At 33.3% G+C, this 22,204-nt stretch overlaps 1 protein-coding gene across 1 annotated transcript in view; it reads left to right on the top strand.

Annotated features, from left to right (window-relative positions):
- Window positions 1-22,204, top strand: part of CEP290 (centrosomal protein 290) — a 105,697-nt gene that overhangs the window by 53,335 nt on the left and 30,158 nt on the right. Inside the window, exons 29-40 of the mRNA XM_061205182.1 lie at window positions 312-463; window positions 2,047-2,158; window positions 2,780-3,235; window positions 4,038-4,202; window positions 5,163-5,270; window positions 5,490-5,624; window positions 6,838-7,104; window positions 7,730-7,837; window positions 13,601-13,800; window positions 15,942-16,155; window positions 17,121-17,258; window positions 19,167-19,388. Coding sequence (XP_061061165.1) covers window positions 312-463; window positions 2,047-2,158; window positions 2,780-3,235; window positions 4,038-4,202; window positions 5,163-5,270; window positions 5,490-5,624; window positions 6,838-7,104; window positions 7,730-7,837; window positions 13,601-13,800; window positions 15,942-16,155; window positions 17,121-17,258; window positions 19,167-19,388 — 2,277 coding nt within the window. The remainder of the gene's footprint in view (window positions 1-311; window positions 464-2,046; window positions 2,159-2,779; window positions 3,236-4,037; window positions 4,203-5,162; window positions 5,271-5,489; window positions 5,625-6,837; window positions 7,105-7,729; window positions 7,838-13,600; window positions 13,801-15,941; window positions 16,156-17,120; window positions 17,259-19,166; window positions 19,389-22,204) is intronic.

The raw sequence follows: 22,204 nt of genomic DNA on the forward strand, positions 1-22,204 counted from the left end.
GTTGCAGTAAAATATAATGAGCATATGGCATTTCAAGTAAATTAAGAATATCAGAGATTCATATCTTATTAGATTGTGAGTTGATTAATATAAATGACTTTGGGTGGGTTGACATATAACTAGAGTTTTCATAATTTGTTCCTGGCTTTTTCTCCCCTTATCTTCGTCAATCTATTCTTTATACTTCACACCCAATGCAGTATCTGGACTAATGCAAAGTAAAGAGAACTGCAGTGTGCTGAAAGGTATATTAAAAGGAAAACCTCACCAAAAACTAATGTTTCTGAATGTTTTTTGTTACTTTTTCTCAGCTTACCAAAATCAATTTGGAAGCACAGAAAGTGGAACAGATGTTAAGAGATGAATTAGCTGATAGTGTGAGCAAGACAGTAAGTGATGCTGATAGGCAACATATTCTAGAATTAGAGAAGAGTGAAATGGAACTAAAAGTTGAAGTATCAAAGTAAGTTCATGCGGAGTTTTTAGTCATTTGATTAGCTGTGTCTACTCTAATTTGTGTTTATGAACTCTAATTACAGTGGTAAAGGGGTAATATCCTTAGTGGCAATTGTTACTGGTTTCTTTTTATTAGAACAGGGTTAAACAATATTAACAAGATTGATTTTTAACTGCATAAGTAATAATATTGAAGAGGAAATAACTTCTCAAGATTTACATTTTTCAGAGCCCAGGAATAGTATTACAGAAAACACTGAACTTGAAATCAGGACTCTCTGAGATCTAGTTTTTCCACATACTAATATTTTTTTGGAGGGAAGGGTTGTGGCCATTTAATTTGTTTAAAATTAACTTATTAAGGGAGTAATAATACTTATTTCATAAGGTTGCTGTAAAAATATAAAGAAAATACAGATTTTGATTCAGTTTACATCTATTAAACATATACTGACTCGTCTAATTACACTTAATAACTCTGATAACAGTGTTGTTTTCATTTTACATAAGGAAACAGTTTATTCTCATAGAATTCAAATATCAATATATGTAAGGAGGAAATACTGTGTACACCAGGTAGATGCTGTCTAATCACTCTTTTGTAATTATGTGTTACTTCATTAGAAAAGTATGAGGATCCCTGAGTTGATCTGTCGAGCACAAATAATTAATAAAAAGGGTTTATGGCTTACCCATAAAGTTATAGCCACTGTTTTAGTGTCTTGATAGTCCTTTTGGGAATATCAGTTATTCCCAGCCCTTTTCACTATGAATGACCCCATTTTTTATTCTTCCTTTCACCTCATGTACTTCATCTTTTGAAGTAAACTAATTTATAATTACTCATTTTGTTATATTTTAATTGGTGAAAACTTACATAACTGGCAGTAAGAGCTTCTAATCAATATGAGGAAACCTGACTTATCTGTTAACGCTGAACTAAAATTATTCCAGCCCAAAGTAAAATGCATTTTATTTTACCTGTTTAATCTTATCAAAATAGTCATATAGGAAATTTAATAACTTACCATCAAGCTCCACCCTTTTTTTGCAATTGTATAATCTCTTTTTCACATTTCTGGTAACTAGCAAATTAAAATAAAGCAAATCAGAACATACATTAATTGATCTAGGGAACCTGGCAATTTTAAATTTCTGTATTCTTAACTGTACAGTTTATCAAGTAAGCCTACTTAATACCTTATTCCAGCTATACCAAACCATGATAATAAGCATCTCATGAAAAAAGTGTGAGAGAGGAGTTCTTTGACCATATACATTTGGAAAATGCTATATGTGTACGGGTTGAAATAATTTTTTACTCTAGAACTTCTCAGAGCATTTGATATGATATGTATATGAGTCTTCAAGGGAGAGGAATGTTGGGAATGGAGTATTTTTTACAGAACATTTGTTAACTCCTCATGGAATTATGTTTCATGAAACAGTTCAGGAAACTTCATTATTTCATACAAAGAAGAGATGCTGCAAACTAATGGCTTTTCCAAGGGTCTAGAAATTTGAAATTTTAGTATTTATTTACTTAGAAAATGTACCCAATTGTATCTGAAGTATCTTATCACTTCCTAGACTAAAAGAGATTTCTGACATTGCCAAAAGGCAAGTTGAAATTTTGAATGCACAACAACAGTCCAGGGAAAAGGAAGTAGAGTCCATCAGAATGCAGCTGTTAGACTATCAGGTATGTGCAGGATTAACTCTTCTATATAGATTCTTTTCTTTTTCCTAAATTTACATTAGATATTGGGATGATTTTGTAGTTTTAATCAGAGGATATATCAAATAGAGGCTCCTATTTTTGTTAGTTGTAAGTTGATTAGAAAAACTCGTTAATTTGAAATGCCATTCATAACACAGAAAAGCATTTAAATGCTTACAGATGCATTGTGCTGGCTGCTGTTCAAAGTCCAGACAGTGAGGAGAAACATGTCTTTCATAACAATATTTTCTCTTGTATTTATATATAGTTTTTCACATCTTCTCACATTCTAAGTTTTTTTAGGATTAAAAAAACCCACATTGTCTGCATTAGTATTATTATCAATACTGTTATTAATATATGGAAGTTTTCAAAAAAACAGTAATATTCCAACTGTTAGCTGCCAGATTTAGATTTTAAATAAGTTTGATTCTAGGTTTCTACACTTCTTTTGCAATTTGTGTTAAAGCAAGGTTAGATTTTTGTAGGATCTCATGTAGCACCCTGTTTTAAATTTCATTTAGTAAATTGTGATTTTAAATCCATGATAAGTTTCATTGGGAAAACTTGAAACTTCCTACAAACATATATTTTTTATATTAGGCACAGTCTGATGAAAAGGCACTAATTGCCAAGCTGCACCAACACCTTGTTTCTCTTCAAGTTAGTGAGGCTACCGCTCTTGGTAAGTTGGAGTCGGTTACGTCTAAGCTGCAGAAGATGGAGGCCCATAATTTGCGCTTAGAGCAGAAACTTGATGAAAAAGAACAAGCTCTCTATTCTGCCCGTTTGGAGGGGAGAAACAGAGCAACACATTTGCGCCAAACAATTCAGTCTCTACGACGGCAATTTAGTGGAGCTTTACCCTTGGCACAACAGGAAACGTTCTCTAAAACAATGATTCAGTTACAAAATGACAAACTGAAGATAATGCAAGAAATGAAAAATTCTCAACAAGAACATAGAAATATGAAGAACAAAACACTGGAGATGGAATTAAAGTTAAAGGGGCTGGAAGAGTTAATAAGCACTTTAAAGGATGCCAGGGGAGCCCAAAAGGTAAAACATTGATTTTAAGTTCAGTATTTTCAAAAGAGTTGCATAATAACTTTGAGTTAATATGTGCCTATGTGAATAATGCTTAATATATGAACAAAATTCCATGCATAATTTATTAGTTCAGGTTTTATAAATTAGGAGTTTGGGCTATTTGGATATCCTTTTATAAATAAAATGAGACTCCTCTAAGCCATGGTTTCAATAGAAATGCTTAGATTGTATAATATCAAAGAATTTTAAACACTCTAGGAAAGTTTATATATTAATTAAATACTAATTATAATTATTCTTAAACATTATAGTGGTTAGTTGAATTCTACTCTTCATAATTATTATGTTTAAAATTATTTACAAGTAGTAGGCCCACATTTATTTTTTAAAATAATTTTCTTTTTGCCCTCATTTGGAAGGAATTAAACGAAAAATAATTATTTTGAAATTAAATTTTATTCTCTAGGCTAGAAACATTTAAGATTTTTATTTATGAAAGTAAAATGAATGTTGCAATTACATACATACACTAAGGACCCAGTAAATATATGTAAGTAAATGAATAAATGAAAGTGAATGTTAGTGATATCCATTCCAACATCATTTGAAAAATGTTTTATGTTAAGATCCCATGTATTAGAAAAGTCTGGAAATTCTAAATAAACTTTTCCTTGTGGAACAACCAAGGATAATTTTATATCTTATTTTGTTATAGAATGTCCATTAATTAGAATTAAAATCATTAAGATCAGTGGAGAAATATTTGTTTATATAGTATTTACATTTGTATGTATAATTTGTAAATCTTCAGGTAATCGTTTGGCATACGAAGATAGAAGAACTCCGTCTTCAAGAGCTTAAACTCAGTCGAGAATTAGTCAAAGATAAAGAAGAAATAAAATATTTGAATAATATAATTTCTGAATATGAGCATACAATCAGTAGTCTGGAGGAAGAAATTGTACAGCAGAATAAGGTTTCATTTTATATTTACTTTCGTATTTGTTGCTAAGATTTTTAACATAACAACATTGCATGGGTGACTACATTATTTTCCTAATTGAGTGTAGCTCCCATTATTATTGTTATAAAATACTGTTTCTTATTTTTTAAACTATTCTAAAAATACATGTTTAGTTGCATTAACAGTCTTAAAAGGAATAATTCATAAGCAAACTTATTTGGTAAGTGAATTTTTATTTCAATATTAGTTATTTGACTTTTCACGGTTACAAGTTTCTACTGGCTCTCACTGATGGAATAGGAGAAGGCAGCTTGGTGTAGAATAAAGCACAAAAGCTTTGGAGGCAGATGATATTCACTAAGCACATGCTTGCTTGCTTCAGAAATTCTGTTGTTCCTTCTGCTTAGATTGTTCTTACCCTAGATACCAGTATTGATAATGCTTTCATTGCCTTCTGGTCTTAGCTCAAATGTCTTACCTTATCAGTGAGGCCTTCACTAGCCACTCAGTCTACAACAGTAAATCTTATCATCAAGATTCCCTGAATAGGGATTATCTAGTTTCATTTTACTCCATAGCACTCATCACCCTCTGACATATTACATACTTACTTGTTTATTGACTATCTCCCCCTCACTAGTATATAAGTTCTATAGTGAAAGGTACTTGGTTTTGTTCACTGCTGTGTTCTTATTGTCTTGAATAGTGCTTGCCACACAGAATGTGTCATTAAACATGTTTTGGATGAATGGATGGATGGGTACATGGATGGATTGAAATCCTGACTCCACATCTGCCTGTCTCTGTGATCTTAGGCAAATCACTTCATCTCTGAATTTACTTCCTTCTTCCATAAAATGAAAATAATAGTGACCTCAAAGGGTTGTTGTGAGGATTAAATAAGAAAAATGTATGTAAAAATTCCTGGTGAGTATCTCTGTGTGCGTCTGACCCAAACTGTCTTTTTTTCAGTTTCACGAAGAAAGACAAATGGCCTGGGATCAGAGAGAAGTTGAGCTAGAACGTCAACTAGATGTTTTTGACCGTCAGCAAAATGAAATACTAAATGCAGCACAAAAGGTATGAATGATTAGTCTTGTTTGCTACTCTGTAGCACGGCCTGTAATGTTAACAAATAGAAATATTTTCTAAAGTTGGATGGAATTTTAATTGATGGTATCTTTTTATGTTTCAACTATAAGTGGAGTTTAACCATGTCATGTCATATAGTTGTAAAAATTAATATTGTTCTTCTCAATGCTGCAACTGCTTTTTTAAAAAAATTCTATTTCTCAATAGTTTGAAGAGGCTACAGGATCAATGCCAGACCCTAGTTTGCCCCTTCCAAATCAACTTGAGATTGCTCTAAGAAAAATTAAGGAGAATATTCGAATAATCCTAGAAACACAGGCAACGTGCAAATCACTAGAAGAGGTAATTAGAAGAATTTGCATTTTGATTAGTGCATTATTAGGTATGCTTGTGGCGTTTTCTAAGTAATATTTTTAAATGAGGATGAAGCATAAAATGATGAATCTGTTGCTTATTCTGCTCTCCTTTTTCATTCTCCTATAATGCTTCTAGTAGCTGATAAAGAACAGCAGATATGGCTAATTTGAAATTACTCTCCTTTTAATCATTATTTGCCACTTTTGGGCATGCTCTTCTGTTGCTAGCATGAAAGGAAACAAGAAGAGCATTTGACTGTAGCTTTATAAACAATGTATTTCCTTCCCCTCTATGATCAAGAATTGTTTTCATCCTTGTTTATTTTTATGTTCTATTTTGAAGTGCATGTTTTATACTCTGAATCAATTTTCAGTTTATTCCTTTTTGTAGATAGTTAAAGGGTTTGAAGGTAAATTAGAAATTATTTCTTAGTTCAATCTAGGTCTTAAATTTGGTTAACAGATGATTAGATCTGTCTTCTTTATTAAATTATACAGAAAATAGTATAAACCGAGTATGTTTAGATGTCAACTAAAATGAAAATCATATTAACTGTAAATACATTTAAAATAATTTTTTAAATTGTGCACTTTTAAACCAACTGAGGAAACTTAGATTGTCTTCTGTAATTGTAAATTTGTTGTTTATGTGTATTGCCACTGAGTTACTAGATTTTAAATATCTGCCTTAATTCTGTTGAGGAGAACACACTTTCTTCTGTTTTGTTTTGATAAGCTGCAGATTTTATAATAGTGACCCATTGACTCAGGCCACTAAAATTCCAATTTTTATACTTTGTTGACTTTATAGGTTGCTCTTCTACTGCTCTAATAGTCAATGGACCAAAATAAGAGGAATGGTTTATTACATTTTCTTTCTAAACCTATCACCACCACACATTTCTAGTTCTAAATCTATTAGACCTAAATAAAGTACTGTAAGTAAATTTCATTTTCATCATAACAGTGAAGTTTCTAACACATGTGATAATTTTACAAATAAGTAAAATATACATGTAGATAACTGCTGTCACATAGAAATACAGTCAATTAACCTTATTAAGTATCATTTGGCTATTATAAGTGTGATGTGAAAAATAAAATGAAACTCCTTTTCTTGCTTATAGCTAATCTGACTAAGATTCAGATGAAGCATTTTTAAAAGAAAAATGTATTTTTTTATGATTTGATTATTGCAGAAGCTAAAAAAAAAAGAATCTGCTTTACGGTTAGCAGAGGAAAATATTCTGTCAAGAGATAAAGTAATTAATGAACTGAGGCTTCGATTGCCTGCCACTGCAGAACGAGAAAAGCTTATAGCTGAGCTAGGAAGAAAAGAGGTGGAACCAAAATCTCATCACACATTGAAACTTGCTCATCAGACCATTGCAAACATGCAAGCAAGGTTAAATCAAAAGGAAGAAGTGTTAAAGAAGTATCAACATCTTCTAGAAAAAGCCAGAGAGGTATTTTATTATATTATGTTATGCTCTTTTATTTATTATGATGTTTTTTAGACAAATGTCAAATACTGTTCTGCCCTGAAGTGGTATTTCATTTCTTGTTTTCAAATGATTCTATTCAGGTATTGTTACTTTCACGTGATTGGATTACAGATCTGTCAGTAAAACTGGCAGTTTGTGTTATGGACCGACTAAATTGCTAATGGCTTTCATGGTGAAACTGTGTGATTTTGAAAAATATCATTTGAGTTAATACGTAAAGACGGAGGCAGTAAGTTAGAATGAAATCTGTCACACAGTTATCAGTGGAAATCAAATTTGCTAGAACTTGGAGGGGAAAAAAAAATCTGACATTTAAAAATTTGCTGGAAACAAGTTAAAAGCTGATGGATACATATTATTCTAATATTAAGAATAAATTATGCTCTAAGGCTGGGCTTGTCAGTTAGAACATGTGCTAGGGGAAATGTATACAGGTATAAATATATACATGCAGATGGCAGATGTTGTTCCTTCCCTATCTCATAAGGATTTTAGAAGGTAAAGATAAGAAAATATTTAAGGCCTTTAGAATGTGAATTTATTTGAATCATAATGTAAGATAAAGTTTTGATTTCTTGTAAAACAGGAACAAAGAGAAATTGTTAAGAAACATGAAGAGGAACTTCATAGTCTTCATCATAAATTAGAACTACAGGCTGATAGTTCACTCAGTAAATTCAAAGAAACAACGTGGGTAAGATTCTAAGAACTTTGTTCTATTCTTTATTGATTTTTGAGACCATGCAATTGAAAATTTAGGTCTCCTTTTTTTTGGACTAGAAGCCATCCTACCTTTTTTTTTTTTTTTTGCCAGAATAATCTTCTGAAGACACAGCTCTAATCATTTTTTTCCCTAGACCGACATCTGTTAGTAGCTTACTGCTGCCTACAAAATCATGTTTAAGTTTCTTAGCCATGTACTCAAAGCCTTCCATGATCTGACCTCAGTCTTTCTTTTCAAATCTGCACATTAAGTTTACCTGTGTCTAACTGCTTTCCATGTTCTGAATTCAGTTCATTCTTGCCTCTTTTGATCATTGTATTCTTTTTTTTTTTTTTTTAAATCAGTCACCAATTTTATACACATCAGTGTATACATGTCAATCCCAATCGCCCAATTCAGCACACCACCATCCCCACCCCACCGTGGTTTTCCCCCCTTGGTGTCCATACATTTGTTCTCTACATCTGTGTCTCAACTTCTGCCCAGCAAACCGGTTCATCTGTACCATTTTTCTAGGTTCCACATACATGCGTTAATATACGATGTTTGTTTTTCTCTTTCTGACTTAATTCACTCTGTATGACAGTCTCTAGATCCATCCACGTCTCAACAAATGACTCAATTTTCTTCCTTTTTATGGCTGAGTAATATTCCATTGTATATATGTACCACAACTTCTTTATCCATTCGTCTGTTGATGGGCATTTAGGTTGCTTCCATGACCTGGCTATTGTAAATAGTGCTGCAATGAACATTGGGGTGCATGTGTCTTTTTGAATTACGGTTTTCTCTGGGTATATGCCCAGTAGTGGGATTGCTGGATCATATGGTAATTCTATTTTTAGTTTTTTAAGGAACCTCCATATTGTTCTCCATAGTGGCTGTATCAATTTACATTCCCACCAACAGTGCAAGAGGGTTCCCTTTTCTGCACACCCTCTCCAGCATTTGTTGTTTGTAGATTTTCTGATGATGCCCATTCTAACTGGTGTGAGGTGATACCTCATTGTAGTTTTGATTTGCATTTCTCTAATAATTAGTGATGTTGAGCATCTTTTCATGTGCTTCTTGGCCATGTGTATGTCTTCTTCGGAGAAATGTCTATTTAGGTCTTCTGCCCATTTTTGGATCGGGTTGTTTGTTTCTTTAATATTGAGCTGAATGAGCTGTTTATATATTTTGGAGATTAATCCTTTGTCTGTTGATTCGTTTGCAAATATCTTCTCCCATTCTGAGGGTTGTCTTTTTGTCTTGTTTATGATTTCCTTCGCTGTGCAAAAGCTTTGAAGTTTCATTAGGTCCCATTTGTTTATTTTTGTTTTTATTTCCATTACTCTAGGAGGTGGATCAAAAAAGATCTTGCTGTGATTTATGTCAAAGAGTGTTCTTCCTATGTTTTCCTCTAAGAGTTTTACAGTGTCCAGTCTTACATTTAGGTGTCTATTCCATTTTGAGTTTATTTTTGTGTATGGTGTTAGGGAGTGTTCTAATTTCATTCTTTTACATGTAGCTGTCCAGTTTTCCCAGCACCACTTATTGAAGAGACTGTCTTTTCTCCATCGTATATCTTTGCCTCCTTTGTCATAGATTAGTTGACCATAGGTGCGTGGGTTTATCCCTGGGCTTTCTATCTTGTTCCATTGATCTATGTTTCTGTTTTTGTGCCAGTACCATATTGTCTTGATTACTGTAGCTTTGTAGTATAGTCTGAAGTCAGGGAGGCTGATTCCTCCAGCTCGGTTTTTTTCCCTCAAGACTGCTTTGGCTATTCGGGGTCTTTTGTGTCTCCATACAAATTTTAAGATGATTTGTTCTAGTTCCGTAAAAAATGCCATTGGTAATTTGAGAGGGATTGCATTGAATCTGTAGATTGCTTTGGGTAGTAGAGTCATTTTCACAATATTGATTCTTCCAATCCAAGAACATGGTATATCTCTCCATCTGTTGGTATCATCTTTAATTTCTTTCATCAGTGTCTCAGAGTTTTCTGCATACAGTTCTTTTGTCTCCCTAGGTAGGTTTATTCCTAGGTATTTTATTCTTTTTGTTGCAATGGTAAATAGGAGTGTTTCCATAATTTCTCCTTCAGATTTTTCATCATTAGTGTATAGGAATGCAAGAGATTTCTGTGCATTAATTTTGTATCCTGCAAGTTTACCAAATTCATTGATTAGCTCTAATAGTTTTCTGGTGGCACATTTAGGATTCTCTATGTATAGTATCATGTCATCTGCAAACAGTGACAGTTTTACTTCTTATTTTCCAACTTGTATTCCTTTTCTTTCTTTTTCTTCTCTGATTGCTGTGGCTAGGACTTCCAAAACTATGTTGAATAATAGTGGTGAGAGTGGACATCTTTGTCTCATTCCTGATCGTAGAGGAAATGCTTTCAGTTTTTCACCATTGAGAATGATGTTTGCTGTGGGTTTGACGTATATGGCCTTTATTATGTTGAGGTAGGTTCCCTCTATGCCCACTTTCTGGAGAGTTTCTATCATAAATGGGTGTTGAATTTTGTCCAAAGCTTTTTCTGCATCTATTGAGATGATCATATGGTTTTTATTCTTCAATTTGTTTATATGGTGTATCACATTGATTGATTTGCGTATCTTGAAGAATCCTTGCATCCCTGGGATAAATCCCACTTGATCGTGGTGTATGATCCTTTTAATGTGTTGTTGGATTCTGTTTGCTAGTATTTTGTTCAAGATTTTTGCATCTATATTCATTAGTGATATTGGTGTGTAATTTTCTTTTTTTGTAGTATCTTTGTCTGGTTTTGGTATCAGGGTGATGGTGGCCTCATAGAATGAGTTTGGGAGGGTTCCTTCCTCTGCAACTTTTGGGAAGAGTTTGAGAAGGATGGGTGTTAGCTCTTCTCTAAAGGTTTGATAGAATTCACTTGTGAAGCCATCTGGTCCTGGACTTTTGTTTGTTGGAAGATTTTTAATCACAGTTTCAATTTCATTACTTGTGATTGGTCTGTTCATATTATCTGTTTCTTCCTGGTTCAGTCTTGGAAGGTTATAGCTTTCTAAGAATTTGTCCATTTCTTCCAGGTTATCCATTTTATTGGCATAGAGTTGCTTGTAGTAGTCTCTTAGGATGCTTTGTATTTCTGCAGTGTCTGTTGTAACTTCTCCTTTTTCATTTCTGCTTTTATCGATTTGAGTCCTCTCCCTCTTTTTCTTGATGAGTCTGGCTAATGGCTTATCAATTTTGTTTATCTTCTGAAAGAACCAGCTTTTAGTTTTATTGACCTTTGCTATTGTTTTCTTTGTTTCTACTTCATTTATTTCTGCTCTGATCTTTATGATTTCTTTCCTTCTGCTAACTTTGGGTTTTGTTTGTTTTTCTTTCTCTAGTTCATTTAGGTGTTAGGTTAGATTTTGTACTTGAGATTTTTCGTTTCTTGAGGTAGGCTTGTATAGCTATAAACTTCCCTCTTAGAACTGCTTTTGCTGCATCCCATAGGTTTTGGATCATTGTGTTTTCATTGTCATTTGTCTCTAGGTATTTTTTGATTTCCTCTTTGATTTCTTCAGTGATCTCTTGGTTATTTAGTAACGTATTGTTTAGCCTCCATGTGTTTGTGTTTTCTACATTTTTTTCCCTGTAATTCATTTCTAATCTCATAGAGTTGTGGTCAGAAAAGATGCTTGGTATGATTTCAATTTTCTTAAATTTACTGTGGCTTGATTTGTGACCCAAGATGTGATGTATCCTGGAGAATGTTCCGTGCGCACTTGAGAAGAAAGTGTAATCTGCTGTTTTTGGATGGAATGTCCTATAAATATCAATTAAATCTATCTGGTCTATTGTGTCATGTAAAGCTTCTGTTTCCTTATTTATTTTCATTTTGGATGATCTGTCCAGTGGTGTAAGTGAGGTGTTAAAGTCCCCCACTATTATTGTGTTACTGTCGATTTCCTCTTTTATAGCTGTTAGCCTTATGTATTGAGGTGCTCCTGTGTTGGGTACATATATATTTATAATTGTTATGTCTTCTTCTTGGATTGATCCCTTGATCATTATGTAGTGTCCTCCTTGTCTCTTGTAACATTCTTTATTTTAAAGTCTGTTTTATCTGATATGAATATAGCTACTCCAGCTTTCTTTTGATTTCCGTTTGCATGGAATATCTTTTTCCATCCCCTCACTTTCAGTCTGTATGTGTCCCTAGGTCTGAAGTGGATCTCTTGTAGACAGCATATAGATGGGTCTTGTTTTTGTATCCATTCAGCAAGCCTGTATCTTTTGGTTGGAGCATTTAATCCATTCACGTTTAAGGTAATTATCGATATGTAAGTTCCTATGACCATTTTCTTAATTATTTTGGGTTTGTTTTTGTAGGTCCTTTTCTTCTCTTGTGTTTCCCAGTTAGAGAAGTTCCTTTAGCATTTGTTGTAGAGCTGGTTTGGTGGTGCTGAATTCTCTTAGCTTTTGCTTGTCTGTAAAGCTTTTGATTTCTCCATCAAATCTGAATGAGATCCTTGCTGGGTAGAGTAATCTTGGTTGTAGGTTCTTCCCTTTCATCACTTTAAGTATATCATGCCACTCCCTTCTGGCTTGTAGAGTTTCTGCTGAGAATTCAGCTGTTAACCTTATGGGAGTTCCCTTGTATGTTATTTGTCATTTTTCCCTTGCTGCTTTCAATAATTTTTCTTTCTCTTTAATTTTTGCCAATTTGATTACTATGTGTCTCGGCATGTTTCTCCTTGGGTTTATCCTGTATGGGACTCTCTGCGCTTCCTGGACTTGGGTGGCTATTTCCTTTCCCATGTTAAGGAAGTTTTCAACTATAATCTCTTCAAATATTTTCTCTTGTCCTTTCTCTCTCTCTTCTCCTTCTGGGACCCCTATAATGCGAATGTTGTTGCGTTTAATGTTGTCCCAGAAGTCTCTTAGGCTGTCTTCATTTCTTTTCATTCTTTTTTCTTTAGTCTGTTCCGCAGCAGTGAATTCCACCATTCTGTCTTCCAGGTCACTTATCCGTTCTTCTGCCTCAGTTATTCTGCTATTGATTCCTTCTAGTGTAGTTTTCATTTTAGTTATTGTATTGTTCATCTCTGTTTGTTTGTTCTTTAATTCTTCTAGGTCTTTGTTAAACATTTCTTGTATCTTCTCGATCTTTGCCTCCATTCTTATTCCGAGGTCCTGGATCATCTTCACTATCATTATTCTGAATTCTTTTTCTGGAAGGTTGCCTATCTCCACTCCATTTAGTTGTTTTTCTGGGGTTTTATCTTGTTCCGTCATCTGGTATATAGCCCTCTGCCTTTTCATCTTGTCTATCTTTCTGTGAATGTGGTTTTTCTTCCACAGGCTGCAGGATTGTAGTTTTTCTTGCTTCTGCTGTCTGCCCTCTGGTGGTTGAGACTATCTAAGAGGCTTGATGGGAGGCTCTGGTGGTGGGTAGAGCTCATCATTGTATTCTGTATGTGCGAAATGACCTTAAGCAAACCTTAGCTTCCTCAAGCCTTAACTCATTAATTCAGTCAACATTTATTTATTGATCCTCCACTACATGTAGGCACTTTGCCAGATACTGGGAATACAAAGAATAAGGTCTATATGTCCTATCTTCTTTAAGCCTTCATTACCTATTAAATCATTACATATTAGGTTTGATATTATATTTTGATCATTTAAGGAACCAAGTTAAAATTATGGAGTAATTATGGCATTGCATTGTACCTGCTCATGGCTAATGTAACCAACCATATTTCATAGGATTTAATAAAACAGTCTCCTACTCCAGTTCCTACCAACAAGCATTTTATTCGTTTGGCTGAGATGGAACAGAGAGTAGCAGAACAAGATGACTCTCTCTCCTCACTTGTGATCAAACTAAAAAAAGTATCTCAGGATTTAGAGAGACAAAAAGAAGTCACTGAATTAAAAGTCAAAGAGTTTGAAAATATCAAATTACGGTAAGTCTTAGAAATGTATTGTAGATATTAGCAAATGGGATTAATGATATAATAAAGGTAAATGTAAGCATTTGTTATGTCATGTACTGTTCTAAAAATGTTGAATATATTATCTCATTTTATACGCAGTACTACTTGTGACATAGGATATTCACTCCATTTTGCAGTTAGGAAACTAGGCTATAGGAAGCCTCAGTAATGTGCCTAGGAGAAGATGGGAAAGCCACGATTTGAATCTAGTCAGTCTGACTCAAGAGCCAACTCAGATTCTTGTATAGAATCTCATCTTTAACCTTTTTAAATTTCCATTTTATTATCTAAAAAGTGAAATGATAGTACTTACCCTGGCTCTTTCAAGGTGGTTATATAAAGGCCAAATGATGATGTATATGGAAGTAATCTGAAAATTGTAAAGTAACATATAAATATAAAACTTTTATTTACATACATATAACAGTTTCTGGCATACATTAAAGGCTCAAATATTTGTTGAATGAAAAATTAACCAATCTTTTTTATTAACCACAGTGACAGTAGAGGGCTCACAGCATTCTCTGTATTAGAGATTCTAAACATTGTTCAACCATTTATCAGAATGTGTATTTTAAAACTAAAATAGGTTTATATTTAGGTATTTTGTAATCATTGTAGAACTATCTCTCTGAGGCTCATTTTTTTATCTGAAAAAAATAAGAAAGTTAACTACTTGACTTATAATTCCATTCCATCTCTGAAGCCCTTATTAGAACCTTTGATTCTTTATTCATTTATCCAAGATGCTTCTGACAAAACTAACACTATTTGTGCTTAAGAAACTGCTACTTTAAATAAGTTATTCTCTAAGAGAAAAGAGAATTAGCAATAGCATATGGTATACTTTCAATCTAATTTTCCCCATTCTGTTATATTTTATACATGAGATGCTATTTTTAGTATAGTAAGTTTCCGTCATATTTTAGAGCATAAGATTTCTTGCATTTCTGAATCTAATTCCTGGATGTAGAAAATAATCATTTTATTGACATTACATTCTGTATATAATTTTTTGCCACATGAAATACTTGAAGTTGTTGTTTTGTACCTTACCATGTCATTTTAGCCTAAAATTATACTTCTGTTCTCTGTGTACACATTGGCATGCATATTTTAATGTATCTAAAGAAATTATAGCTCTTTGTCATTTTTTAGTGAAACCTTGTATTTTTACAATTTGATGATTATTTAAAGTGACTTAAGTTTTTGCTATAAGCAACAAGTCTCAGAGTGTTTAATACCTGTTTGTGGTTTAACAGACCTTCCTCTCATTGATCAAAGTTTAATCATTTGAATCTCCATATTGGTGACCTTATTAATGCAGTGTCTATATAAATACAGTGAACTGGATATAATTCAGTTTATAAGGCTAATTAATACTGAATGAGCAGTAGGATTAATTGAATTAACTAAGTCTTTTGATAGTATCTACTTCTATATAGTATACAGCTATAGATAGAGTTATAGATACAATACTAGTGACTTTAGAACCATAATACATGTGATTTCTGTGAAGGTTTATATTTTGTCTTTGTAACATGTCATTATAGGGCAGTGATTCTCAAGCGGAAGTACTTTTGCTCTCCTCTCCCCCCTCCAGGGACATTTGTTATTGTCTGTAGACATTTTTGGTGAACAACTAGGAGGTGCTACTGGCATCTGGTTGGTAGAAGCAAGGAATGCTGCTAAATATGTTTTAAAATGCATAGGACAGTAACCCCCGCCCCAGTGAAGAATTATCCAGTCAAAAATGTCAATAGTGCCATGGTTGAGAAATCCCTGATACAAAGGAAGCAGTCACATCTTGCAGGAACCATAATATATAAAGTGTTATTTTGTTCATTCTCTATATTATTTCATCTAGAGCCACAAATTACTTGATGCAATTGCTGCAAAAAATAGTGGAAACTGGAAGAAAAAACTCTATTTTATGTTAAGTTTAAGAGTAGTTAAGTAGAATAAAGAATTGTTCATCTTTTGGATTTGGATCAAATCTTAGATTTTAAGGATGCTGAGGACCAAACATTTGTTCTTTGTAAAATTTGTGTCAATCAAATTGTTAATTGCAGCAACTACTCTATTAAGTACATATGTTTGCTTTATATTAGGCTCCAAGAAAATCATGCAGATGAAGTGAAACAAATAAAAGCACAAGTAGAGGATTTGAGGTGTCTTCTGGCCCAGTCACAAAAGGAGTCGCAGAGTTTAAAATCTGAACTTCAGGCTCAAAAAGAAGCAAATTCAAGAGCTCCAACAACTACAATGAGGAATCTAGTAGAAAGGCTGAAGAGCCAATTAGCCTTGAAAGAGAAACAACAAAAAGTAAGTAACAATAGAAAATTATCAATATTTAAGAAAAACGTGGTAGATTGCTTTTACAGAAGATTTGTAGAAGGTGATAGCATGTATCTCTCTCGTAATAAAAAGTATAAGCCTTATCTTAAGCAGGGTTGGGTCTTTATAATTCTTTTAAATAGCCTTATAGATTGGTGGTGTTTTTAAGTTCAGATATAGTCTAATTTATCTTTTTATATTTTCAACCTGATTTGTGGGTTAGCTGTAGGAAATAAAGGGAAATCTTCATTACATTATTTATTTTCTCTCCTTTCCTATTAGGATTGTATGTTACTGAGGCAATTTTGAACAATTTGAATAATTGAAAAATTTTAAGTAACTTTGGGGATTAAGAGGGAGTTAGGATAAGAGGAGGAAAGATTAAAGAAGGAGATCGCAGAGATACTGTTATGAAAAGGAGTTGGTCAGTGGATTAACAGATTTATTAGTTTTTTTATTTATCTCAGATTTTATATACTTAACTGTTTTAGAAGGTGCTGCTGTTTCTCTATGCTAGCTCATGAAATTTATTGGCAAATTTTAAGTCTTCTAATCTTGTAACTTTCCTTGTCTACTTAAATTCAATTAATTTCACATGGAAGTATGTACTAAGTGAGTAATTTAAATAAATGTTTCAACTTGGAAGTTTGAAAACAAAACATGCCTGGGTTTTGTAGTACAGATTGCTTGATTTGATGCTGGGTTCTCACAATTATTATTATCAAGATTTTGAATTCTCACAATTTGGAGAGAATTGAGTTCACTTACTAAAGGAAATTCATTTGAAAAAGTTGGGTTGTTAGTTTGTGAATTCTGTTTGATTAAACACATGGTATTTCATGGTATTTTAGGAAAACAGTTTAAAGTAATAAAGCTTATGTATATTTTGTATTGCTTATATACAAAATTGCTTACCAATTTTTCAAAAAAATTATGTATGTTGTAATTTTTAGGCCCTTAGTCGGGCACTTTTGGAACTTCGGGCAGAAATGACAGCAGCAGCTGAAGAACGTATTATTTCCATGACTTCTCAGAAAGAGGCAAATCTCAACGTTCAACAGATTGTTGATCAACATACTAAAGAGCTAAAGGTGAGTATTAACATGTGCGTTAATATAACAGAATTCCTGCTAATTCCCATTGGAAGAGAATCCACTTGGATATATAGTAATTTTAATAATGAATAGGGAATTTATTCTAATGAATTATTGGTGGATATACACATATCCACACAGTTGGGGTTTTTTTTAATAAATTTATTTATTTTATTTATTTATTTTTGGCTGCTTGGGTTTCGTTGCTGCGCGCAGGCTTTCTCTAGTTGCAGTGAGCTGGGGCTACTCTTCGCTGCAGTGCGCAGACTTCTCATTGCGGTGGCTTCTCTTGTTGTGGAGCATGGGCTCTAGGCGCGAGGGCTTCAGTAGTTGTGGCACATGGGCTTAGTTGCTCTGTGGCATGTGCGATCTTCCCAGACCAGGGATCTAACCTGTGTCCCCTGCATTGGCAGGTGGATTCTTAACCACTGCGCCACCAGGGAAGTCCTACACACAGTTTTGAACACTAAGCATCTTTATTGTACTCACTGAATATCATCTTGGGGATTAGCAAAGGATAGGCCATTATAAGCTATTTCTCCTAACAGAATTAAATTTAAGAAACATTTTTCTTAGGATTTTAAATTCTATATTGATAAGTGAGATAGGTGTACAGATTCCTTTGTTTTGTTTTATTTCTTTTGCCTTTTCAGAATTTTCCGTTTAGTTTTTGCTAAGTTCATAATATGAGTTAGTTAGCTTTCCCTTTTTAGCCCCTGAAATAGTTTATGGAAATCATGTGGTCCTTGACATTTAATCTACAGAGCTGCCTAACTTTAAAGCCTTGTTTTGAAGTTATTTATTATTTTTTGACAATGTATTTTATTATTTTCTTACCCAATTGTTAAGTTTGGTACCGTATAAAATTTTTTCTCCAAAACATATACATTTAATGATGATTTTCAAATTTCTTTACATAAAGTTTCATATAGTATATTTTGAGTAAAATGAAAAATCTACTTTGTATATGTTTTATTTTGTTTGTAATTTTTATTTGCTCTTGGTTTATTTGTATATACCCTTCATCGCCATTAAACCATGTAAGGACTGGATTTTAGTCAGATTTTTAAAATCTCTTGTGCCTATCAAGATTATTAGCATAGTTGACAGTAAAAATCCATTCAGTAATAAATTTATAAATAGGTATAGCCCTTTGATGATGTCTTCTTCAACACCTTTCTCTTTGCCTGAAATTTCTTCTCTGAATTCTTTACATTCTTCCAGTCATTTTTATTGAAGGCTGTTTTGACTCTCCAGGAGAGTTTGTTTTTCTTGTAACTGCACTATAATACTACTAGTTTCCTATTAGTGCTATTGGTAATCCCTTTTGGCCTGTAATAATTTATTCAACAAAACATATAATAAGTACCAGTATTCCCATCAATGTTACTGTATGGGACAGCTAAGAACTCCTTTCTAGTGGCTTATATATACTGTCTAGTATTGTGAGCTACCCTTTTATGTCTTGTCTTTACAAAGTAGATTAGAAACTACTTAGAGTAAGAGATTTTGTTTTATACTACTCTTATGCTTCAGTGTTCAAAAAAGAAATTGCTGTGTACGTTGATATGTACTTGTTTTTCTAATAAATTAATTCAGCCATAATGAAACATTTGCTTATTTGATAAAATTTTGGTTCTAGGTGTTTGTTAAAGATGAATTGCTTTAGACTGCTTCTTCATGTTTTGTTTTTTTTTCCCCTCAAAGTAGACTTGGTTCATTTGAGATGAAGCTAGAAAAATTTATGTAGTTTGTGGTGTTTTTTTTGCATGTATGTGCTTAAAAATTTAGACTGAAACTTTCTTCTTAGTAGGTATTAATGGTGTACTTTCTCTATTAGTGTTGCTTTTATCATTGATACTTGCTGAAGATTCATGAATTAAACCTTTCTTTATCTTGTATTAGTCACAAGTTGAAGATTTATGCGAAAAAATTTTAAAACTTAAAGAAGCTCTTAAAACAAGTAAAAACAGAGAGAACTCACTAACTGATAATTTGAATGACTTAACCAGTGAACTACAAAAAAACCAAAAAGCCTATAATAAAATGCTTAGAGAGAAAGATGGAATTGATCAAGAGAATGATGAACTGAAAAGGCAAATTAAAAGATTAACCAGTGGATTACAGGTAATTTTATATTTAATTGTGATAATGTTTTGATTTATAATATACAGGTAGTAGTTTATTCCCACTTTTTAATTCTGTCTATAATATTTGCTGAAACTAGCTTTCAGATCACTTTGATTAATGTAGTTGCTAATTTTCTCAGTGACCTTTACTGTATTTGTAGTTTTAGGGTAGCATATCTTATTAAAATACAGAAGTAGCTACCATGTTATTCTTTTTTTTTTTTTTTTTTTTTCACACACACTGTATTTTATTTTTACAAGAGATAAATAGACTGACACCAAGCATTGTACGTGGATGACCACAACAAAAGCAACAATGATTGCAATTACCAAACATGAAACACACTCATACTATGTCATAATATTGACATTCAGTCCAGTAATCCTCCACTGTAACAGCTCCTTTACTTTGCAGTGAAAATTGATTTGTATATTCTTTGCCTCTGAGTTCTTGTGGGATTTTTTCTTTTTTTAAATTCAACCAGAAAGTCACAAAAATTATACTCATCCTCATCAGTTCACTCAGTCCCATGTAATTAATTTTTTTTTTTTCATCTTGATCTTTTGTTAGCACTTTTATGAGCTCATCAGTTTTTCATTAGAGTTCTGAAAATGCTTATTCATTCAGTTCAGCAGTACAGTCAGGTACCAGAAACCTGTACTTGTCAGAGTCTTTTCCATGAATTTCCTGAAGATGAAACCCTTTTATAGGAACATATTTACAAAAGCATCAGAGTACACCCAGAACTGTCTGTAAATGACAAAAGACTTAAAAATGACCACGGTTAAAGATTTGATGAAAGTCCATAATAATGCAGTTGACAAGAAAATTAGTTATTTCTGAGATATACATTTTAAAGTAATAACTAGGATTATGACTTATAACATTATACCAGAACATATAAGATTTTTAGAAATTTCATGTAATGTCTGAAACATTTATATTAACATATTTCCATACAAATAACCCAAGGAAAGTTTAGTATTAGTTGTTTTGTTTGTTTGTTTATACTGCAGGTTCTTATTAGTCATCCATTTTATACACATCAGTGTATACATGTCAATCCCAATCGCCCAATTCAGCACACCACTATCCCCGCCCCACCGCAGTTTTCCCCCCTTGGTGTCCATATGTCTGTTCTCTACATCTGTGTCTCAACTTCTGCCCTGCAAACCGGCTCATCTGTACCATTTTTCTAGGTTCCACATACATGCGTTAATATACGATATTTGTTTTTCTCTTTCTGACTTACTTCACTCTGTATGACAGTCTCTAGATCCATCCACGTCTCAACAAATGACTCAATTTCGTTCCTTTTTATGGCTGAGTAATATTCCATTGTATATATGTACCACAACTTCTTTATCCATTCGTCTGTTGATGGGCATTTAGGTTGCTTCCATGACCTGGCTATTGTAAATAGTGCTGCAATGAACATTGGGGTGCATGTGTCTTTTTGAATTACGGTTTTCTCTGGGTATATGCCCAGTAGTGGGATTGCTGGGTCATATGGTAATTCTATTTTTAGTTTTTTAAGGAACCTCCATATTGTTCTCCATAGTGGCTGTATCAATTTACATTCCCACCAACAGTGCAAGAGGGTTCCCTTTTCTGCACACCCTCTCCAGCATTTGTTGTTTGTAGATTTTCTGATGATGCCCATTCTAACTGGTGTGAGGTGATACCTCATTGTAGTTTTGATTTGCATTTCTCTAATAATTAGCGATGTTGAGCATCTTTTCATGTGCTTCATGGCCGTCTGTATGTCTTCTTTGGAGAAATGTCTATTTAGGTCTTCTGCCCATTTTTGGATTGGGGTGTTGGTTTCTTTAATATTGAGCTGAATGAGCTGTTTATATATTTTGGAGATTAATCCTTTGTCCGTTGATTCGTTTGCAAATATTTTCTCCCATTCTGAGGGTTGTCTTTTCGTCTTGTTTATGGTTTCCTTTGCTGTGCAAAAGCTTTGAAGTTTCATTAGGTCCCATTTGTTTATTTTTGTTTTTATTTCCATTACTCTAGGAGGTGGATCAAAAAAGATCTTGCTGTGATTTATGTCAAAGAGTGTTCTTCCTATGTTTTCCTCTAAGAGTTTTATAGTGTCCAGTCTTACATTTAGGTCTGTAATCCATTTTGAGTTTATTTTTGTGTATGGTGTTAGGGAGTATTCTAATTTCATTCTTTTACATGTAGCTGTCCAGTTTTCCCAGCACCACTTATTGAAGAGACTGTCTTTTCTCCATCGTATATCTTTGCCTCCTTTGTCATAGATTAGTTGACCATAGGTGCGTGGGTTTATCTCTGGGCTTTCTATCTTGTTCCATTGATCTATGTTTCTGTTTTTGTGCCAGTACCATATTGTCTTGATTACTGTAGCTTTGTAGTATAGTCTGAAGTCAGGGAGGCTGATTCCTCCAGCTCGGTTTTTTTCCCTCAAGACTGCTTTGGCTATTCGGGGTCTTTTGTGTCTCCATCCAAATTTTAAGATGATTTTTTCTAGCTCCGTAAAAAATGCCATTGGTAATTTGATAGGGATTGCATTGAATCTGTAGATTGCTTTGGGTAGTAGAGTCATTTTCACAATGTTGATTCTTCCAATCCAAGAACATGGTATATCTCTCCATCTGTTGGTATCATCTTTAATTTCTTTCATCAGTGTCTTATAGTTTTCTGCATACAGGTCTTTTGTCTCCCTAGGTAGGTTTATTCCTAGGTATTTTATTCTTTTTGTTGCAATGGTAAATGGGAGTGTTTCCATAATTTCTCTTTCAGATTTTTCACCATTAGTGTATAGGAATGCAAGAGATTTCTGT

Source organism: Eubalaena glacialis, chromosome 11 (genome assembly GCF_028564815.1).
Source record: "Eubalaena glacialis isolate mEubGla1 chromosome 11, mEubGla1.1.hap2.+ XY, whole genome shotgun sequence".
NCBI classification, from domain to species: Eukaryota; Metazoa; Chordata; class Mammalia; order Artiodactyla; family Balaenidae; genus Eubalaena; species Eubalaena glacialis.